Consider the following 23,404-nt stretch of genomic DNA (forward strand, 5'->3'; position numbering starts at 1 on the left):
GAAAAGCATTTCCAAATTAAAGAAATGTAACAGTATTATTAACATTCTATAGTAATTTCAAAATGTTATTTAAGAAGAAGTCAATGCTAGTGAAATTTCTTAACTTCATTTTTTGAATATTATTTATAATGCAATAAATTAATAGGAAATGCTTTATTAAATTACGGATTAGTTTAATTTACGAAATTCATTAAACGAATATAAAAACACGTACCTAAACACAACACAACACACTAAATTAGGATTAGTTTAGATAAAACTACTCAAATATTTAATTTCTACATGTACACTGCAAGCAATATATTAATATATTAAAATAGATCAGATTAGAAAAATATGTTGTTATTTTTATGTAATCTGAATAATGATGGTTTAGTAAATTTGCATTGCAAACAAGGCTACTACAGGCAGTTACATTAATGCCTATTATTATTATTATTATCATCTAAAATAATTTTCTGCAAGAATGACCGACTTATGTTACGAACAAATATTTTTTTGTATCTATTGATATTTATTTAAGAACCGAGGGGGAAACTGTCTATTTGAAATAATTTGTTACATAGAAAGTAAATGCATCTAAATTTAATAAAATATTTTAAAACTTGCAGTACCAAGAAACACATTTTAAAATAAAACATTTGACATTTTACATAATGAACAGCTGTAACAACTTGTTCAAATTAAAACAAAAACAATTCTCCACATTTAAAAGCAGAAATCAGTAGAAATAAAAATGAGTTATTTAAAAAAAAAACTAAATTATTAATATTACGTAAACCGAACACGATAAATTTTTAATTATAAAAAGAACCGACGTACGAACCCAGATACGAGTTTAAGATAAGTTTGCAAAAAAGAAAATCAGCTTCTTGGATAAGAATCTAAATAAATTTTCTAATAAGTAAACTCAAAACTCATTAGGAAAACTAATATACAGTACAATAAACATTCATTTTCACTTGAGACATGACTGCACTAGGCTCATTAGTTTGCCATATGTAACAAGAGATAATAAGTTTGAACTTTTTTAAATATTTATAATAAATAAAAAAAGGTTTTATTAAATAATGCATAACATTTTTCTTTTTTTAGTTCTGTATACTAAATTATAACCTTAATAAAATTAGCTTGTGTAGACCTATCATTGAAGTATATATATATTTTTTTGAAATGCTAAATGTTTTTAATTTCAAAAAAAGGAAAAAAAAATCAATAAAAGTCACTGTACTAAAATTAAATATTGCATTTGTAAAGTTTTTGTTTTACATTTGAATAATAATAATAATAAAAATCACTGATCTAATTCAAGCAAGCTGGTAATTAATAAAGAATTATTTAAATTTTTAAATAAATATACAATAGTTATTGATGCATAAATTGAAAAAATCATTTACACTTAAACAAAACTTAAGGGGGGAAAAAAAATGGATGATATATTCGAAAGGATTATACACGTACAAGTACTTACTTCCAAAAATAAATGCTTCAGACATGATTTTAACGCATAGGAAAATTATTTTAGCTTAGAAATCGATTTTGAAAAAAGATTTATTAAAGTAAATTACACGTTTTAACATGGCATTGTATTTTCCTATCGAAAGATTCGAACAAATCAACTAGCACCGAACAATATAATTCAGTGTTCCCCTTGTGACGTCACCGGTTCTTGTGTATTTAATTTTCACTTTTTTTTTTTTTTTTTAAACACCAAAAAGTGAAAACGTTAAATTTTACGAACAATAAACTCCGTGTTATTATGGAAAAATTGACTAGTGGCAATATATATTTTCTATTTCCATTCCGCTATCATTACTTGCTAGAAGCGACAAGGTGTGTATATCTCACTCGGTCCAGCACAGTATTCAATTGTTATGACGTCACAGTTTGGTGTGCTGAAGCATTCCCTGAAACAGCCAATGGGAACCCCGTCGGACATTGGCATGTTACATGACGGGTGAGTGTTTTCTGAATATTATTTTGCTGATAAAATTTTCAGGGTAAAGACAGCGTACACCAGCTCGCAGTCACACAAACGACTCAATTTACCACTTTTAGTGTGAAAATGCCCCTTCTTGGGTTAGATACGTACAGTCTGTATTACCTTTGTTAGGCGGTGTGTCGAGATAGTATTGAGCACGTTCGGGTGGCGGTCAGGACGGAGCTGGGTTGTGCGAGCGTTGCTGCTGTCGTGTGACATCCATCGGTCGGGTAAGGGAAGGACCACCGTTGATACCAACTTCGAGCGCTTGGGGGGAATTAAAACGGATATTTCGCGTTCGATTGTAGACATCACAGGCCAAATATTACGTCATCATCTCTTACGTCTCTATAGGAGGTGTTCCTAAAGACGTAAATGGCGGAAGGTACAAGTTACAGTCAAACTTCTCGTGTTTAATACACGTACTCGTAATAAATCATATCCCATGTGATTACTAATGTTTCGAGTTAGGATTAAATATCCATCAAATGACGAAATCTTCTTCCTTTATCGATATAGGACAAATCTTCAAAGATGGCGGTTGCTTACTTCGTCATCGTTTATTACACTTTTACACTTAACAAATGCAGATTTTACTACATTTTTTATCATTCTATACATAAGAAATTTTAACCTCTTTACTATCAAATCTTTATTCTTACATATTTAAAAATCGCGAAAACAATAGACCGACCGTCTTCCTGACGGTTTAGTAATCAAAATGGCGGAATGACTGGCTGGTCGTCGTTTTCTATTGTAGTTTGAGAGTTTTTCGTGATGCGCCGCGAGGCTAGACGTGCCTGGTCTTCTTCCTATCTACCGTTTTCCTCAAGCTTACATGTCAACGTTCTTACCTAAATGTATTCGAATTATCACATATTCATCTATCAAACAGGTAATTTTTTAACGTCATCCTACATATGTAATTCAATTGCCATATACAACACAAGTTAATACAAACTTCTATACCATATTAGGTCAAAAAAATCTTTGGCTTAAATGTTCAACATATTTATCACACTATTGAAATTTTTCATGCATCATAAATATGATATTTAATTGGTTTTGGATTTTAAAAAAGGTCTTGTGTAAAATTTAAAAAAATCACTTCTTATAATGGATACAAACTTCCAGTTAAAAAGAAATTCTTCTCCTCAAAGTGTATAAAAACTCTTCAGTTCATGTAAATAAGTATTTGATCAGATTTCTTGATTCTTCCTGATATATTACTGGTTATGTAATGGAAATAAGGAAAAATGTTGGTAAAATGTACTGTAAAACTGCTTGTATATATAAATAAAATTTGTTAAAGCAGATATTATCAGTTTTAAAAGGGGAAACCTTAGTAAGTTTTTATTTATTATGAAGAAGATTAAATTTCAATAACCTAATTAATGAAATCCTATATATGTTTCATTCTATACAAATTCAAAAATGATTTAACTTCTTTGAAATTAAAAATATATTCTAAATTCTAAAAACAGAACAGTAGTAGTATTTGTTGTTCTAGTTTATAAATAAATAAATAAATAAAATACTTTAAAAAGTATTTTTAGGAGTATTTGTTTAAAAGAAAAAAAAAACAACTTAGAAAATGTGATAGATATTAAAACATGACCCTGAACTATGTTTGAATTTAAAAAAAAAAGAAATGATAAAAACAAAAATTGCATATACAGTAATTATGAGTAGCAAGTAAAAGCATGTAGTGAAAAATTTAAAATACTTAACTTTTAAAAAACAAATTGCTATCAAACTACAAATGCAAAGTACTGTGTATCCATCTGTATTAATAGCAACAGACTATACTATACTAATTCTTTATAACACTAAACCCAATAGAAGAAAGCTTTTGATTTCATTGAATACAACCTAAGTCACTAGCTTAAACAGACAGGTCCGACCAATAGCATTTAGAGACACACCCCCAAATAACCTTATTGGATAACTTTATAATTAGATTACTTCCTATTGGATGCTGTTCAACTGCAGAAAGAACAATATCCAACAGTCCATCCTACATTCTCTTGATAGTTAGCTATCATTTAAAAATTTGCATTTGAATTTCCTTCATCACGTTACTTGGGTTTTATGAAGCATAAATTTTTACTATTGTTTTAATAATTCCTCCCCCTTCTCTTTTTTTTTTCTCCCCTCTTTCAATTTAGAAAATGTTCAATCTATAATGAAATATTGTATTGAAATATTATGGTAATTGTGTTTATTTTACATAAATGCATAAATCTTCTTTTCGAGTTTTTTTTTTTTTTTTGTTGTCTTAAAGTATACATTATTTATAATAATCGAATTTTATGAAATTATAATATCGACGTATGACGTGAAAAAAGGATGATTATCATTTATTATCTTCTAGAACATCAATAAAATTTTATTATTTAGAAGTTTAGTAATTTGATATTTCACATACAAGTAATTCATTTTACATCAAAACAAATAATCGTATTATTTACTATTAAACAGAAAAGTCGTTAATTTGTATTTTACTTTCTTTAAAATACGCTATTTAATTTTAAATAATGAAAATCGGTAACGTATTTTTAAATTATTTAAAATTCTCTCGACAATTTATATTATAAATCAAATAGAAGCATTCTAAATGTTAATAAATTGTTATAATCATTGCTAATTTTTTATTTTAGAAAGTTTTTCTTACTGATAAATAATAAACGTCGATTAATTATGAAATTACTTTAAACGTTAATAGAAATTGTTTTCAAGATACTGTTTTACGTAGTTAATATTAATGTTTTAAATAATAATAAAAATGCTTTCTTGTTTTTGAATAAATGCAATGAGATTGTTTAATATTTATTTGTATTTAAAAATTCTGAATTTGTCTTTATATTCATATTTAAAATTGTAAATAAATCACGTAATACAGTAGAGCCTCGAAAACTCGGCACTCGATAACCCGGCACTCAGGATAACTCGGCCACACCCTGGCAGGGCAAAAAAATTCTTAGTTAATTAATTTTCATTATAGACAGCTTTATAAAAGTATAAAAGCTCTCGTAAAGTATTTTTCTGAGGTCTGTCTTATTAGGTAAATTACTGTACACAGTGTATTCATTAATTTTCATTTTCATGTAGTAAAGGCTCTATGCCTTCATAAAGGACGTACTTTTCCTTTGTTTAAGGGTATTTGGGCAGTTTATTCTCTGTTGTATTGTCAATCAAACAATACATACAAGTACAGTACAGTATTTTCTGAGGAAACACTCATACTTATTTTTTAAACCCCATTCCCGATAACCCGGCATTTTCACAAACTCGGCCACCCTTCGGTCCACATTAGGCTGAGTTTTCGAGGCTCTACTGTATAAAAGAAATAAAATACATAAGTCGTGTAAGTTAAAATTGCAGGAGTAATATGATTGTTGAAATTTTAATTAATAATAATAATGTGATATCTTTAACAAATACTAAAGGAAAAGCAAATTATTTCTGAACCTGTATTATTTTTAAATTACTATAATTATTGTATTTTTCCTTAATAATTATTGCGAATATTTTAAAAGAGTATAAATACGCACATTACTCTAACAATAATAATGCTTTGTAAGTGGCCATTTTTAAATGAAATAATATCGAGTATAAATATTGGCAATAAAATCACTAGTAAGGTGTTATTTAATAACAACTAAAGGTTTATTTATTGAATCTATTAAATGACAATATAACTCTTTTTTGTTTTTCTTTCTTGTAAAATTATTTCAGATATATTAGATTACATGTAAATTATAATAATAGGTATTTGGAATTATAAAACTTTGTGTTTAAATTAAAATTTGATGCAATTTCTCCTTCTCTTGGAAGGTTCTGAAGTCATTCTTTTATTTGTTTAGATATAACTATTCTTTAAGATTTTCCTAATATATATTGAGTTTTAGATTAAATATTCATCAGTGTGGAAGATTAAACTTAACACAGAAAGATAAAACAGACAAAAGACAAAACAAATTGCAAATTTTTTTATGTCAAATCAGCAGAAAAGTGGCAGATGATCAGATGTTCTCTAATAGAAGACCATTTCTGAATTAAAACGTAAATGAAACGTCAAGCATACTTCGAATGCATCATTTAATTATTAATTGTATGGAAGAACTAAATAATTTATTGTAAAAAAAAAAGCTGTGGTCCATTTTTTGAAATTTATCTATAATATTGTTTTGTCTTTATAAAAATATAAAACAATATTTTAAACATTATAAGACATGAATATTTTTTAATTTGTTCAGTCTTTCTTGTAATAATTACTTCAATATAAACATTGATGAATTTGAAGTTTTTTGGTTTATAATCAGATCCTCGCAAACATATGCATCAATATTAAATAATTTTCAGGATGTATTAAAATTTCTTTAATATATTTCAAAGATTTAAAGTGTGACAGTTTTTAATAAAACAGCTTTGATAAATCTGTGGAGATATCTCTCATATTTTTAAATAATATCAGAGGATTTGTATTGTTTTTTTTGTTTTTTTTTAAACCTGTTCTTGTTTTCATTTCTATGAACATTTTTTTAGTCATAGATCAAATTACTTTTTGAAAAAAATAGATTCCACTGTTAGTCATCCAAAGTTATTAATGATTATTTTTTTAATACAAAAAATCCTATACTCCTACTATAAATGACTTCTATTATTGTTACGTATCTCTTAACTTGTATATTTTGCAAAATTCCTTTCTCATTTTGAAGTTTTGATATATTATTTTCATTTTTATATTCAAAATTTTCATTATTTTATTTTTTGCTAAATATAACATCTTGAATATTAAAGACTGCAATTAAGAATTTATTAATTTTGTTTTATTAAGTTATGGCAATGCAACACTTGGGCGATCTGCCTAGGGGGAATACCTTCCGGTAGGTTTTTTTAAGGGTAACTGGCCGCTATTCGGGTGTTACAGACGTGGAGAAAACATGGAAAACTCCACGTGGCCAGTTTGTCATGGCGAGGTGCGAACCCATGACCAAGCTCCCAGTCTTCAGGGAACGGAACCACTTGGCCACTGGTGGGCCAAATTTATTAATACATTATTATAACATATTTTATCAGACTCTTGGTATTTGAATAAATTATTTACAATACTTCCACTCAAAAACAGTGTATACTTGAATTAAAACCACTAAAAAATGTAATAACCAGCAGAGAAGAAGTAGGGGTGTCCCTATGGGCAGCCCCTATAAGGCACCTTGCGTGAACTAGTTATTTGGCAGCTTGAGACAGCCATCCTTTCTGTCTTTACACTACATGCTCCTATATACATGGTATGTGCCGACATTCTCATAATCTGACAAAACAAATCCTGTATCCAGGAATTCCTGCAAAAACTCAACCCCTAGGACCTTTGGCTCTGTCTTGAACAAGACAATGATCAAACTATTCATTTCCTGGACCTTCAGCTTTCCTCATATAAAGGATTCATCATTACTCAGGTTATAAGAAGACTACACACCATCCAACCTTCATCCCTGTCCCTTCTCATAAGCTATTCACCTTCAAGATGGCTGAGTTCAAGGTCTTAATTTGTAGGGCCTTCGCCCATTGGTCAAGCATGCATGACAGAAATACAAAGCTCCTAACGATCACCCAGTACGCAACTCTGCATGGCTATTCTCCACAGATTATTAAAAGGGCCTTATACGTTGTCTTTCTTCCACTGTTTCCATCTTGTAAAAATGTTGCACCCAGGAGGACCATCACTTATGACAGGAAGCTAGACTCCCTATACAAGGAAATATCCAAGAAAAATAACTTTTGTTTAGCCTTCCATAGAAGTCCCTCGATTTCCTCCCTCCTCCATAATGCTAATGACTGTCCTAACATGCACCTTCAACCAGGCATCTACATTATCCCCATCACCGATCATAGATCCAACTGCCACTTAGAATACATAGGTTCTACATCACACTCTTTAAACACCTACCTTGAGGAACATCAGACCTCCATCACGAAAGGATTGGCCAACATTGCATTGGCTATCTTTACTTCTGATCCAGGCGTCGATGTGGATTTTCACAATGCATGCTACTTACATAGCTCTTCCCGGCAACCCTTTCTCAAACATCTTGAGCAGGTAAAAAGTTATAAGGCCACTTGCAAGAACACTGATATTAATTTTTGCAGTGTTGATTCCTTCCCCACAGCATAGAAGTCTTTGTTCGAACTATAAATCTTACTATCCTTTCCCCTCCCCTTTCTCTGTTTTTATGTTACCTCCCCTCTTTGCAGGTGTGCGGCAATCCCCTGTTGTTTTGGCAGCTGGGGGATTAGTCTGCCTGATGATGCCTATTCAACACAGATGAAAACATTAGCACTTATTTCTTTTACTCTGCTGGTTATTAGGTTTCATAGTGGTTTTAATTAAATTATTTACAGTTGAAAGTGGAAAATAAAAATATCAATCTAAGATATTGATTAAATGCTATTTTTAAATTTGATATTTTATAATTATGATTATTAAATATTTCTTATGACTGTTGAATTTTCTTGGATGCTAATTATTTTTTAGGTCATTCTTTTGAAATAAAAATGTTTTCACTTTTTGTTTTGAAAGTAATATTAGCTTACTAGTTAATGACTACGCAGCAGGAATACTTTATTGTATTTTGGATTAGAATTATTACATTTGTTATCAATTTTTTTGTATATTTAGCATTCACTTAAATCAGTGTTTCTCAATGGGGGCGATATCGCCCCCATATGGACGTTTTTTCATTTTGAGGGGGCGATTAGTAACAATTTATATTTTGGAGGGCGAAAAACAATTTTCTGGGCCCTATAGTAAAACATTATATTAAGAATAATTAGATATTTTATTCGTTATATCGCACAATAATTAAACAAATAACATTATACTAATCACTAGTCTATTCAATGCAGTACGAATTTGGCGTTAGCCTTGGCTCTCGGCATCTGAATTTTGAAGTGAAGGGGGGCGATACTACGTTGAAGGGGGCGACGATTCGTTAGAGGTTAAGAATTACTGACTTAAATGTATGTAAGTTTGTTTTATGTATTATGATTGTAATGTTTTATATATACTATTTGTATTGTGTGTAAGATGACGTTGATGATGATGATCTCATCCAAGACTCTTCAATTCTAAACATAATTGTAATTGAAGAAACTGATAAAGATTGGGTAGAAACTACTATAGCTATACTAAGTGATTATGGCTGTTTAAAATATTTTGTTCATCTGAACTCTGTAAATCTCTATTAGATCTTTATTTCTGACAAATATTTGAGAATTTCATATATTTATTTATATAAAAAATGAAGTATTAAAATATTTTTGTTATTTTTTTTCTTTTGGTAGATAGTAATTTTAATGTAATTACTATGATTTATTTAACTATTTTTTATTAATATTTAATCAGTTTAGCAAGAAAGAAAAATAACTTTTTGAGATTGAAATGATTTTTCTCAATGGAGACTGTCTTTCTTGGTACTCTCCTGGTAACTTCCTGGCTGTGGCTCTGCACTTATTATTGTAAAAGTAAAAATTCAAATTATAATTGTCTTTGCTTTATTAAAAAAATAATAAAAAATAGAGAATAAAAGAAGATATTTCATTTAAGAAGAAAAATAAATAAAAGAAATTAACAAACAATATATTTTAGGAATTGCAATTAATAACTCTGTTATAGTGTAATTTGGTCCTTTAATTAGCATTATTGTTATGGAAACTATATTTATAGATATGATTCTTAGATTTCTAGACTATAGATCAGAAAGTATTATCTTTTTAATCTGATATAATTTTTTAACCTTATTTTTGATTATTGTAATTTTGTGCATATAACTTTTGGTAATATGAAAGAAATAACTTTTATCTAGTAAATCTTTGACAGTACATAACTCATACAAAATCATTATAATGAAAATAAAACTTTTGCATAACCTATCTATAAATATTACCCATGCCTTTGGGTCATCCTTTGAAAGCATGATATTAAGTTTAGAAAGCTCTATGTCAAACAATAAAATGTTTTTCTATTTCATTTCATTGTAGATGTAATTATAAAATGGAGTGAAATGAAAAAACTATACTGAGAAGAAATCGTCTCAACTTTGTGTGTCCAAGATAAATGGTTACCTAGCAACAAAATTTTTTTTTTATCATACTGCTTTCTTTCTCTCTGTTTCATTCATAAAAAAATTAATTAATATATAGTAATAATTGTTAAAAATAAACTCGGAAAAAATTAGAAGTCGATGTCCAATGACATGAATTGGAAAGTCGATCATTCAGCTCTTTAGAAAAAAAAACTAACATTTAACTTCAATCAAATGGCATTAACACCAAAATGTTTTCCATCTTTTGAAGTTTATTTTCAGTGAGCTTTTAAAGAGAAAAACATTCATATAGACACCATTTTGTTCCAATTCAGACATTACTTCCAATTTTTGAACGTAAGAATATTTCAGTGCAGGAACAATCTTTCAAAATTCATATTTTTGTAATAGTAAAAAGAACACCATCTTAGAGTTTTTCTGACATAGCTTGCACTAGTAGAAGAATCTATTCTCGTAAGTTGAAATTTTTGAAGGAAAGCCCAAACTAAGTAAAGATGATGTAAAATGTTCCCGTTTATACGTTCTAAAACAGTACACAAATTCTTTAAAAAGCACAAGAAAAATGTATTTGAACTTTAATTTCTCCACAATTGAGTGGCACCTGACAATTAATTAAACACAACACTGGTTCTTTAAAGTTGATGCAATTGGTTTTTCATTCCAAAAATATTTTAAATCCCCTGCTCTCTTACTGGATGGATTAACATGGTTTCATTAAGTAGTAACTCAATTTCATTGACTATATATGTGGCAAAAGTTCTGGATGTTGAGTGCAATCATTTTTTATGTTGGCCTTATGCACTTGTAAACATTCCAGGAGGGAGTGAAAAGTTGCTCTAATGCATTCACTCCATGTGCAAAACTTTGTGTCTTATAGTGATACCTTATTTATAAATATATATATATATATATACAATGGAAAAGATGCACAATATCAGTTTAAGATTCCTGGAGAGCATATATATATATATATGCTCTCCAGGAATCTTAAACTGATAATGTGCATCTTTTCCATTGTATAAGAGTTAGTATGCTGTTGAGTACCTCCTATATAGTAGTGTTACATTCATTGCCTTTGCTACTACCTTATATAATGAATTGAATACAGGATTTTAGGAGACAGAAGTGGTTATAGTCTTTCCTTTATTTTTGTGTCTTTGGATCCTTTGTGACAAAGCTTTGACATAGCAGTTCACTAAGGTATCTGGGTATTTGTGTGTCTAGCAATCCTTTTAACATATTTCCTTGTGCATGTCCTTGATACTAAAAACATTTGGTGAATGCTCTTCTGATCATTGCTGTAAATACTGAGGCTTTGTATGTGAATGGGTTAGTATATGGCGGAGTTGATGCTTTGGTCTATGATTTACTGATGTTGCTAAATATCAACCTTGGAGATTAATATTGACGTTAAGGTAGGTATATTTACACTTTAGTTTGAAAGAGCTCTTCAGCTCTTATTTGTTATAGAGAATTTTGCACTTAGTTTACACAGACATTTATAAACAAAGTAAATGCGGACGAAGAATATGAAGAATGATTTCTTTTACTATCTTCCAATTTGAGTTATTTAATAATAATTTAAATTGTATACAAATTGTTTAATTACTATAGAAAAGATTTCTACTACACTGTTGAGTTTAAAAAATGAAGCAAATAAACCAAAATTATAATGATGTTACCTTTAGTTTCAATTTTGTTTTCAGAATGGCAGAAGGTAATACTGTTATGTGTAAACAAAACAGAAATATTCTAATGAAATTAGGACTATTATTTTAAATATATGTAAATATTTTAATTGTCAGAATTATTTTATTGCAATGAAAAAAGCAATAAGTTTATAGATTATTAGGATAGCTATTATTACATTGTATGCCTTAGCCATCAAAGTTATCTGAAATTACTTTATACATGGGATAGCTACTCAAAGTTTGTCAGTTTTCAAGATAGCAATTCAAATAGGAGTGTCTTATAATATCAATTAGAGCCTGGATTGAGCATGCAGAAAATGAATGTGAGAGAACTAAAGACAATGTATACATATATGTCTTTGGTAATTTTGAGAAAAATTGCAATTGCAGATGAATATATATATAATATACAAAAGATTTTGTTTACAGATCCTCTTAGTGACTTTAGACAAAGGAAAAACTGTGCTGAATTTGTAATTGCAATTTAAAATCAGCATATAACTTGTACCTGCTTTCAAATTGTACCAACAATAATAACAGTATAAAACAAAAGACATATCTCACACAGTACCAGTTTGTTGACAGCCAGATGGCCAAGGGGTCAAAGTGGCATCGTACCACTCTGGGGGTCCCAGGATTGAATCTGGATGGGTCGAAAAATACCCAGGAATTTTTTTGGGGGTGATCTGATTGGATGTGTTGGTCCCTGTCCCTCACACCCAGCCACACCATTGTGGGCTTGGTCGAACCCATAATGGGCTTGCTTAAAGAGGCTCTCTTAGTGCCCACAGGGCGGAAAGAGTTAAAAAAAAGAAAAAAGTACCAGTTTGTTGTTTTCTGTCAGCTGGTACAGTACACATATATAAGTTTTCTGACCATTTGTGTGGGGTGGAACTTCTCTTTATGACCTTTTTGAAGGTCAACTGGTAATTAGTGCTCCATAGGGAAACCAGAGGACTAATTTGAACTGAAGTACTTGTGATATACTGTACTGTGCTGTATTTTTCTGTTACCAGATTTTTGGCTATAAAGTTGCAGGTGTTCAAAATTGGCTTTGAGCCAAGGGAAAACAATAGTAAAAATATTGCTGCAACATTATACTCAGACAAGAATGTATTACTAACAAGTTATTTCTTTGATTTTTTTCACATATATTGGTTTTCCATATGTCTATCTTTCTTATTCTGGATAAACCAGAGATCTGGATAAACGGGGGTTCCACTGTATTTGGTTATAATACTGTAAATAAATTATATACAGATATATCTTCCTTATATGGCAGGTTACGTTCCATCCCACTGCTGTAAAGTGAATGCCTTAGAGTGCATTTAGGAGAAAATTTGTACCAGTTGCTTTCTGGAATTTCCAGAAGTCTTCACGACACCTATGCTTGCTTGTCTAAATAGACATAACTGTAATCATATGATTTCTTGAAATACTTTCAGTTTGTTTCAATATTTTGTGATTTAAGCAGTGAGAGTTCAACATGTTTGAAGGCAAATAGATAAGAAAGGTAATTTCAGCTCATGCCAAATAATGATCTAGTGTAATGTTATGATGCAGTGAATTCTGTCTTATGGCATTAAAACTGATGTTTTATTTAAAAATTGCAAATATTTTGATATTTACAACTATCCTCTTAATGCTGATTCAATTAGACTCAAGCTGAACAAGGAAAAAAAACCTCCTTCAATTTGAGTCTAATTGAATCAGCCTGAAGAGGACAGTTATAAACTATCAAAAGTACTTGCAATTTTTGAATAAAACATTGGTTTTAATGTCAAAAGACAGAATATGTTACATTGTAACACTACACTTGACAAATAGATACAGAGTGATGCAAAAATAATTTTAATATCTCTATAAAAGAACCATTATTATGTGCTTTCTTTAAGCTACAGAAATCGAAACAAACAAGAAATGTTAAAATTAATTGCAACAATATTTCACAAAAATTATATAACCTAAGGAGCCATTTTATTCGGGAAGTGAAAAAAAATGAAAATAAAGAAAAGTAGTTTTGGGACTGATGTTTTTATTGCTACCTGGCTGTATTTTTCTGTCGTGTTATACCACAGAGATTCAAATAAACTTTTCAAATTATTGTGGATCTTCAATTTTTAGCTCATTGAGCAAATCATTATATCTTTCCTTATTAATATTCATTTTTACCCAATATGCTTAATTTTTTTTTATTGTAATTGTTACTTAGAACTAACATTGCCACCGCAATGTGAATATGTCTTACTGATGCCATGTCAGTTAATATAATGAAAAAAAGATCAACACTTGACAACACTGTCACAAGTCTAAGTTGCTGAGAGTATACAGTTTTATGAGAACTCTGGGAAAGCAGAACTCTCATGTAACACTTACAACAGATAATTGGAACAATTATTGTTAGAAGTACAAACCCATGTGGAAGTTGCTTGCAAGGTTTGTTGCAAGTAACTTGCTGGTCTATCTGCACCCTTAAAGCAAAACTCCAACCTTTTTTTTTTATGTTGTTACAAAAGGCTAAAACTATATTTACACTTTATTATGTATGCAGTAGTAAGCCTTAAATCACAATTGCATTTTTAAGCCTACTGCTGTTTCAAAAGTAAAAACATAAATAAAATAAATCCTAAAACCTTAAGAATAAGGCAAGTGCCAAAAATACTAAACATGCAGACAGTTGAAAAGAACAGTAAAGCCTATATTGACATTCAAATAGGACATTTTTAATTGAGTTTATAAGAAAAAAAAATAACAACAACAGACATGAAAAAACAACACAGTTTACACTGTCACATCTTATGTACATGGACAACATAAAACTTTATGCATCCACACAAAAACAACTTCATTAACTGCTATAAATCACGCATTCATACTCCAAGGACATACAAGTGGAGTTTGGCCTAGATAAATGCAAAACATTTCACATAGAAAAAGGAGTCCTGAAAAAAGAAGATTTTGCACTTGGAAATGGAGATTTTATTGAATCCATGGAAGAGGGCGAGTTCTACAAGTATTTAGGATTCCAACAAGCCAAACTAACAGAACATACACAAATAAAGCAAAGATTAATTAAAGAATACCAAAGTAGGTTAAATGCTATTCTCAGAACACAGTTAAATGCAAAACACACAGTTAAAGCAATAAACACATATGTCATTCTGGTACAGCTATCCCTTGATAGTCCGACGTTTTGTAATCCAACATGCTAAGTAGTCCGACGCACCTCCCGTCAAGGTACCCGTCCCCGTTACGTGTCTGCTTGCACAGAAGCATGTCGCGACGGGAATCTCCCCACCCACTTCTTACACAATGACACACATTTTGTGTGTTTTCTGTGAGCAGTTCTGTTCGAACAATTGGAGTAGGGAATATTGTAGGCTACTGCTAAAACAATGCCAAATATATAATCACTTTCGGTAGTCCGGACACTTTCGGTAATCTGACACCCCTTTGGTCCCATACCTGTTGGATTATCAAGAGACATATTCTTTTGGAGTCATACATTAGACTTACACTTAGATCTTGAGCAACTCCAAAGGAAAACAAGAACAACATTTACTAAGCATAAAAAATATCATCCAAAATCATTTGTAGAATGACTAACTGTTCCTCCTAAAGAAGGTGGCCATGGCCTGACTAATATAGTAACCTTCACTGCAAACAAATTCTGACACTGCAGGAGTTTTTCTACAAAAAACATCAAGATTACATAAAGCTATAACTCTGGAAGAAAGTAACCACACAGCTTTAAACTTACACTCTGAGCACCTGGACATAGCTGAATGCATAAAAAACATAGTTACCACTTAGCAGTCATGGGCCCAAAAGGCACTTCATAACAGCCATGCCTATGACCTACCTCAGGAATATGTTGACAAAGCTGCGTCAAACTATTGGCTGACTAGGGGCTTCCTGTTTGGAGAGAATGAGGGGTTTAAAGTTGCCATTCAAGATTAGATCATAAACACTAAAAACTACAGAAAACACACATCCTGAAACTTACTCACAAATGACTCTTGCAGAAAATGCCACATTCTGCCAGAAACAATACAACGTATAACTTCTTTTTGCAACTTCTTAGCACAAACAGACTATTTACATAGGTGTAATCAAGTAGCAAATATAGTACACTAAGAGCTTGCATACACACACACATTACTAAAAACTCAGGTACCATACTACAAATATACTTTACAGGTAGTATTCGAAAATGACACACACAAAATATACTATGACAGAGCCATAATCATAGATAAAACAATTCATCACAATAGACCTGACATCATTTTCATTAACAAATGCAGTAAGATTGCCTATATAGCAAACATTTCCATTCTAAACACTTTTAACGTGAAAAATGCACACACTGAAAAAATCAACAAGTACATTCCACTTGCTCAAGAAATAAGACAGATGTGGAGGATGGATAAGGTATTTATTGTACCTGTTGTTTTCTCTTCTACTGGTGTTATACCACATACACTACACAAATAATACACTTAATAAAAACATACATGACAATACAGAAAGCTGCAATATGTGTCACATTGTTAGGAAGTTTCTAGATGTTGACACACATATCAATAACACAGCTTAATGCTACCCTTGTTTGGGTAGCTATGTCTTGACTTTAATCCAGCACAGTATCAGCTGGGCATGATATTCACATAATCACTACCTAGGGTATGTTTGTAAAGTCGAATGAGTTAAACATGTTAGTAACGAATCGGTCAAAAAGTAGTAGTCTCACTCAGTGCGCATACTCTGCAGTGATGACGTTTCAAATGAAACTCTAATGAAGTTTACAAAGGAAAGAGTTAGTTCACTTTGTTAAGAAAATGGCATCCGACGATATCGATGTTTCTAAATCTACTCGAGTGTTTAAACTGTAAATTAAAAGGTGAAATGATAGAAATAACTGTCCATCCAAAGCAATCTAAGAAAAATATTTCAGATAAGACTGCACTAGTAACATTCATATCTTTGATTTTAGAAATAGCCATTTAGTTATAAATGAATTGGTCAAAAGTCTAACGAAATAAGAATAACAATGACATCATTCTTGTTTAACTCGTTTGACTTTACGAACATAGCCCTAGTCAAGTTGAAAGGAGAGCACAGTAGTTCCAAACATCCAATAAACCATAGAGTAGGGCCATTTATGCCAGTAAGATCTATGAGGAAAAATGAAAGAGAGACCACAAGCAGCATCCAACCCAGAATGGGTGGCCGATAAATAGCATCTGTTCCACTTGTCAAAGTTTTCAGTCAGTCTTAACACACAGTTATGTGCACAATATAACAGCACTATATTATCTTCAGACTAATTAGTGTGCATAAACAAATTGGAAGCATATAGAAACATGCACTGGTTTTAAAATGTACAACAATCTGTAATTATCATTTTGATGATTCGCTATTCTATCCAATTTTTTTTTACTAGATTTTTCATAATGGTTAGATACAGAAGACAACTCATACTCTTTATGATATGGTTTATTGAAATTGAAATGTATCGCCAAAATGATAATGTATTCTATTAGATATGAAGCAAACAACAATAATGTCTGTAATGTTTAGATTTCATATAACATATTGAATTTTTTGAAAATACCAAAACATTATATATATATACACAATGCATAATTAACAATCATGTTGTTGCATTCTCAGTTGGAAAAATTTACATGTTTATGTTTATATAAGCAACCTCTAACATCATTTGTTCATGAACATGTAGGAATTTTTTGTTACCCTTTATGCCCTCTGTCGGTAAAACCTAAATCAATTGTAAATAAGTGAATTCTTTAAAAAATTTACATTACAATTAGTGATAAAGGTCTTAATTTGTAAATGAAGGCTGAAATTCTTCATTTTTTTGAGTGGATTGTGTTAAAATTGACCAAACTTTCCTTCAATAACAAAAAAACACACATTTCTAGGCACATACGATAATCTTGAAATTTTTTGCAAATTTACAAGTTGCGATAAACAAATGTGTTTAGTCTTAGATTATTGTTTATATTATAGGTTTAAATTAAAATTATTATTATTAAAGCCCATCTATTTGCTTATTTGTATTTTTTTCTACTTTAACAAAGATAAAGCATTCTTTAAGATTAATTATCTTCTAGGTATTTAAAGAAAATTAAATATATCCTATTTTTCAGCTTCAAAATTCCAAAGCTCTGCATTCTTTTACCAACATAGGCAGATCGGCAATGGATGATGGAGGCCGATGTCTGCTTGACGTTATAAAGTAAGTTATAATTTTAAATAAAATTTTAAAATTTTGATTCAACTACATGTGACTCTGACATATTTCTGTTTAATAGAGAGGTTGCGGCCGAAGTTTTCATCTTTAAAACGTGAACGTCGAATGTCAAGCGCCGCTATCTTGTAAGCGGCGCTTGACGTTCGACGTTCACGTTTTAAAGATGAAAACTTCGGCCGCAACCTCTCTAATATAAATGAAAAGAAAAGTAATAGAAGTTTATTTTTGAATTGTATGAACTCTGGTATCATCTCATAAACTATTATAAATAAAATTGTTTTTTTTTTGGGGGTCCAAATTTCTTATTAGCATAAGATAACATTTTCAACCTATTTAGGCTTTCTTTAGTGTATATTTACAAATGTTTGAAAGTGCAAATTAATGACAAGAAATAACTAATAATACTAAGTTGTTAAGGGTGTGTAATACTAGCGTTAAATTGCTTAAATTATTTTAATTTAAAAATAAATTGTGCCACTAGATTGATGAAGTTTGCAGAATCTGAGATCACAGTCCAATTCCTATCCAATTTAATGAATCTTTAGAATTAACCTCTGTAATGTATGTAGATAAAATGTATGCATATAATTGTGTGTATATATATAATATGCTCTAATCTGATGGAATAGAAATAGTAAAAATAATAATGTTGAGAATACTGTTTTGACCCAGTAGGCATTAGATTGTGAAATTTCTACTGTTTGTTGGATCAATCCCATTATCATCAAAAAATTAAAAGATTGCTTCTCCAGCAGACTATTAGAAAAGATGTCTATACAGGACAGTTCATTTTAATTAATCAGTTCACTGGAGTAACTCAAAAAAGTATGCATCCTACAAAAAAATCATTAAACCAAAAATGTTACAATTCAATAGAGCTATAAGATGGGGCTATTGGTTTCATCGTAAATGGTGAAAACAGGATCAACAGTTTTCATTCTCATAGATAGTTTTAATACTTTTAATTGCATATTATGGTTCCATATCAAAAACAAACATCTAGAACATTTTTTGAAAAATACACTTATCAGAAGTTACAAGTGTTTGAAGTCTTATGCAGCTGCCGGACCATGCATGCACGAATCTACGAATATCTGTGAAGTTCATTGAAAAAGAGAAAAAATTATTAGGAAACTATTATTATCTGCAGGAAATATTTTTCTTTTCCTTCAAATAATGAACAGATTTAAAACTAGTAGCATGTTAAAGCCATCAAGCTTGTGATAAAGAGGAGATGCTGATCTTTCGGATACCGCTAGTATATTTTGCATAAATGAATTAAATCAACAGAACTTTCTAATTTACATAATAATTCAGTTCAGTTTTAATGTTGATGAAACCGAATTAAAAAGACAAGAAACTTTAATTTAAACAATTATACATTCATACAAATCCATTGGAATAATAAAGGAAAGAATTAAGGCTAGAATACAAGTCCAAGTTTATTTTAGATTAAAATTTTTTGGGATCAAACCATCTTGTCTTCATTGTTCAAAAATGGAATGTTGGAGAAGCATTTGAAAAAAATTCCAGCAACAAGATGCTTAACTTTTCCGGCAACATTTGGTGGTGCCATCTATTATGTCATTTTATTAAAAATAACTTTTTATATTTTTATTTATTATAAAATGGCAAAAAGCTTAATTTTGAGAGTAGGGATAGGTTTTATAAAAAAATTGTAAATGCTAATAACAAGTAAAATCGTCATTGAGTCAGACCATACTCGAGATATGACATGAACCCTTTTATCTCCCCATCCTGTCAACCTTTAACCATTAAAATTTAATAGTATCAATCCCCATAATACACAAACCATTCTGCAAAATTTCAGAAAATTTTGACAAAAAGCATAGGAGTTATTAAGCTTCAAAGAGGATGAACAAAATTGTGCCCTCCCACACACTGACATCCATACATACAGAAAATATCCCCTGAATTTTTTTGAATATTTCGACATTTCAAGGTTCCAAGCAGTGGTGATATTCAGCGGGTTCGCACAGGTTCGGCCGAACCCGTTGTTAACATTTTCAAAGTTTTCCGAACCTTGTTAAACACATGTAACATTTCTCAATGGTTTTGATTCTTTTAAAAATATTAAAATATACGTATTATACTCTGTAACACTACTAAACTAGAGCCTTCCGATGCACCATTTAAGCGAAAAAAAATTGTTAAGGAAAAATTTTCTGTTAGCGAACCCTTTGTTAAATATTTCGAATGTCATCACTGGTTCCAAGTCCAAAACTGTAAAAATCTTGGGGGTCATTTTTTGACTGATTGCCATACTTTCCCTCTGTTATGTATAACAGCCAGGAAAGTAACATGGGAAGCATGTTACTTTTGTTACATTAATTCACTTACTTTATTTAATCATGTCTTGCTGAGTTTATATACTTTAGTTTACTATGTTTGATTTTACTATTTGTTCAAATTTTAAGCTGTGTAATCTTAGTATTCTACACATTCATAAGGTTAATACTTCTTTGATGGGATAGCTTGGCTTGGTCATGGAAAATGGTTAATCTTATATAAAACTGGACTCAATGTCTTCTAGCATCAATTTTTTTTACTTTTATTTAATTTAAACCTTTATTATGTTCTGCATATCAGCATATTTGCTATCTACAGGTAACCCCCCGTATAACACGGGAGTTACGTTCCAAAAAATTGCCGTGTTATACGAAACAAAGAACTAGTGCGAAAAGGGGGGGTTAGGTTCCAAAAATTAAAAAAACATGCTGTTAAATCCTTATTTAAATCGGATTTATTATTATTTTTTTTTTCATAGGTAAAATACTTATTTATTATTTAAGTAAATATTTTACTAGACCATTTTTTTATTCATCCTATATGATGACCTCAGCATGAGCATCAACTGGTAACAGTTTTAGGGTGCGTTTGTTAATAGCGGTTGCTCTGCAACGGGAGTGCGCTGCTGTTTGTAGGCATTTAGGAATGACGGTGAAAAAAAGATGGCGGCGCCCGCACTATTGATAGTATCGTGATAGAGGAATCTATAATTCTAAAATGAGCTCTTAGAGGCAAAAGAAGGGTCCCAATTGTAAAATTTAACCATTAAATGGATCATTTAATGGTTAAATGATCCATTTACAATTAGAAAACAACACGAAAACACGATTACAACTTACAATTACAATTACAACACAAAAACAATTAGAATGCTCGTGTGGAGTTACACGGAGGTATAAAAGAATGCACCCTTTATTACATTTCGTGTTGTACAAGGGTTTTACCCAATTTCTGAGCCATGTTAGAGTGAACCTGTGCTATAAAAGCACTGTGTTATACAGGGATGTTCCCAATTCTTGAACCGTGTTAGAGTGAATCTGTGCTATAGAAGTGCCGTGTTATACGGGGGTTACCTGTACTTTCATACTGGAGTCATAAAAAAAATGTTATATTGATTGACAGAAACCTCTTATGAATGAAGAGTTCTATTTTTGATATTTGTATTATGACTGTAAATGAAGTAATATTATGCTTCTTGTCCCACTATTATTAATTAATTATCTGAGCACTATAAATGGCTCTTGCTAGGACTTATTACGCACTATTGAGAAATCACTTAAGATCTAGACTGATGAACATTAATTATTTATTTGTACAGAGTAACCGTGGTATGCATTTCAGGCAGACAAGCTATCCCTGTTTAGCCGTTACAATTATAGATTACATGCTTGTAATTTAGTGATTGTAACTGCTGAACAGGGACATCTTGTCTGCCTGAAGTGATTTCTCAATAGTGTGTGATAAATCCTAGCAAGACTGTAAATGATTTAAAAAGTTTTCAGATGTAACTGTTTATAAATAATAAGTTTATTGGAGCCAAACAAGTAATAATGTTAATGCTATATTCCAGTATTATTATATTAGTCAGTGTTTGCATTTTTTAATGATTAGCTTTTAAACAGTTAAAGATATTTTAAAATAATACAACATAAAAATTAAATGAAATTTTTCTGTTGGATTATTAAGGTAATTGTATTTAGTAACTGTTTATTTTGAATAGTCTCTGAAACTGAACTATTTATTTGTAAGCATGTTTTATATATATTTGAAATTTTTTTATAATTTTATGTGGTAATCTTATTCTAACTATATCATTTGGTTTAATATTTGTAAATTCTCAATGAAACAAGGTTAATACACCCTAGTAGGAACTAGACCAGTCTGAAACATCTAGAGATACTCAAAATATACAAATCTAATTTTCAGAACATGGCCATAAATTATATAGATGCCAAAGCATTTTTAAAGCATGGAGATCTGTTTTTGGAGTACAACTATAAGTTAAATTTTATTACATAGAAAATATTTGGTTTCATCATTATTGACGTTGGCATTTTTCAAGCAATCAAATAATTGTTCCATGTATTTTTAAAGTAACATTTGAATTTTCATGTAGACGTTCAATGGTCTTTAACCTGAAGATGGCGATTTAAAAATCACACTGAAAATGCAGTTTATTATTTTTTAGTTTGTGCTGGATATTTCTGAATAGTGAAGTACTTTGAACTTAATTAAATCCAGTTTTCACATGTTACGTAGTTATCGATAACAACATTAACACTTACTTATTATTAACATTAGAATTTAAATATTTTACATAATTAGTATTGTTGATAGACGTGCCACTGTCTTTTGAAAGCTTTAAAGATTCGATTTTAATTAAATTTAGAAAAGTTTGGAAAAAACAATAATATAATTAAAGAATAAAAATACAAAATATTTGATTTTCTGAGAAAAATGAATAGATTAGAGGATGATTTTAATGTCTGATGTAATCTTTCAACACATTGCTGGTTATGCTATTTAAATACTTCAAATTGGATTTTTTCCAGACATATATTAATTATAGATTACTGTTTAGTTATGTTTCCAGAATTCTAAATTTAATTAAACTTATTTTAAATTATCATTAAACTTATTAACAGATGGCAGTTTGCCTATATCTTACAATGCCAAATTATATGAATCGTTAAATAACACAGGCAAAATTACGATCCATTATAAGCTTTAATGTTAAATATTAAATATGTATTATATCATTTTAAGAAATATTATAATTAACAATATATTACTTTAACTTACAAAGTAATGTATTGTTTTTAATAAAATTCAAATTAATATTTAAAGTTGGTAAAGTTAATTTCAGTATATAAGTTTTTTTTTTAATTTAAAATTAAAATTTTTGTAATTATTGTTATATTGTGATATAATAAAGAATTAAATAATAATTGAGTATTTTTTAAAATATGTTGAAAATATCTGTTATATTCTTGTTTATAGGACAAACAGAGCCAGTTCAAGGTATTTATTATAACAA

General features: G+C 30.0%; 1 protein-coding gene across 6 annotated transcripts in view; it reads left to right on the forward strand.

Annotated features, from left to right (window-relative positions):
• The first annotated feature begins 1,836 nt into the window (after nucleotides 1-1,836).
• The window catches only part of LOC111620911 (mucin-5AC-like), a 63,568-nt gene continuing 42,000 nt past the window's right edge, over nucleotides 1,837-23,404 (forward strand). The window contains exons 1-3 of one of the 6 annotated variants that reach the window (XM_023362936.1): nucleotides 1,837-1,957; nucleotides 17,954-18,042; nucleotides 23,368-23,388. In XM_023362936.1, the coding sequence (XP_023218704.1) occupies nucleotides 18,005-18,042; nucleotides 23,368-23,388 (59 nt within the window). In that variant the 5' untranslated portion in view covers nucleotides 1,837-1,957; nucleotides 17,954-18,004. Of the gene's footprint in view, nucleotides 1,958-1,996; nucleotides 2,212-2,670; nucleotides 2,877-17,953; nucleotides 18,043-23,367; nucleotides 23,389-23,404 lie in introns of those variants that run through there. The other 5 variants (XM_023362937.1, XM_023362934.1, XM_023362938.1 and 2 more) reach the window with 5 other exon arrangements.

This window comes from Centruroides sculpturatus, unplaced genomic scaffold (assembly GCF_000671375.1).
Source record: "Centruroides sculpturatus isolate CEXI.00-Female unplaced genomic scaffold, Cexi_2.0 scaffold17, whole genome shotgun sequence".
Lineage (NCBI taxonomy): Eukaryota > Metazoa > Arthropoda > Arachnida > Scorpiones > Buthidae > Centruroides > Centruroides sculpturatus.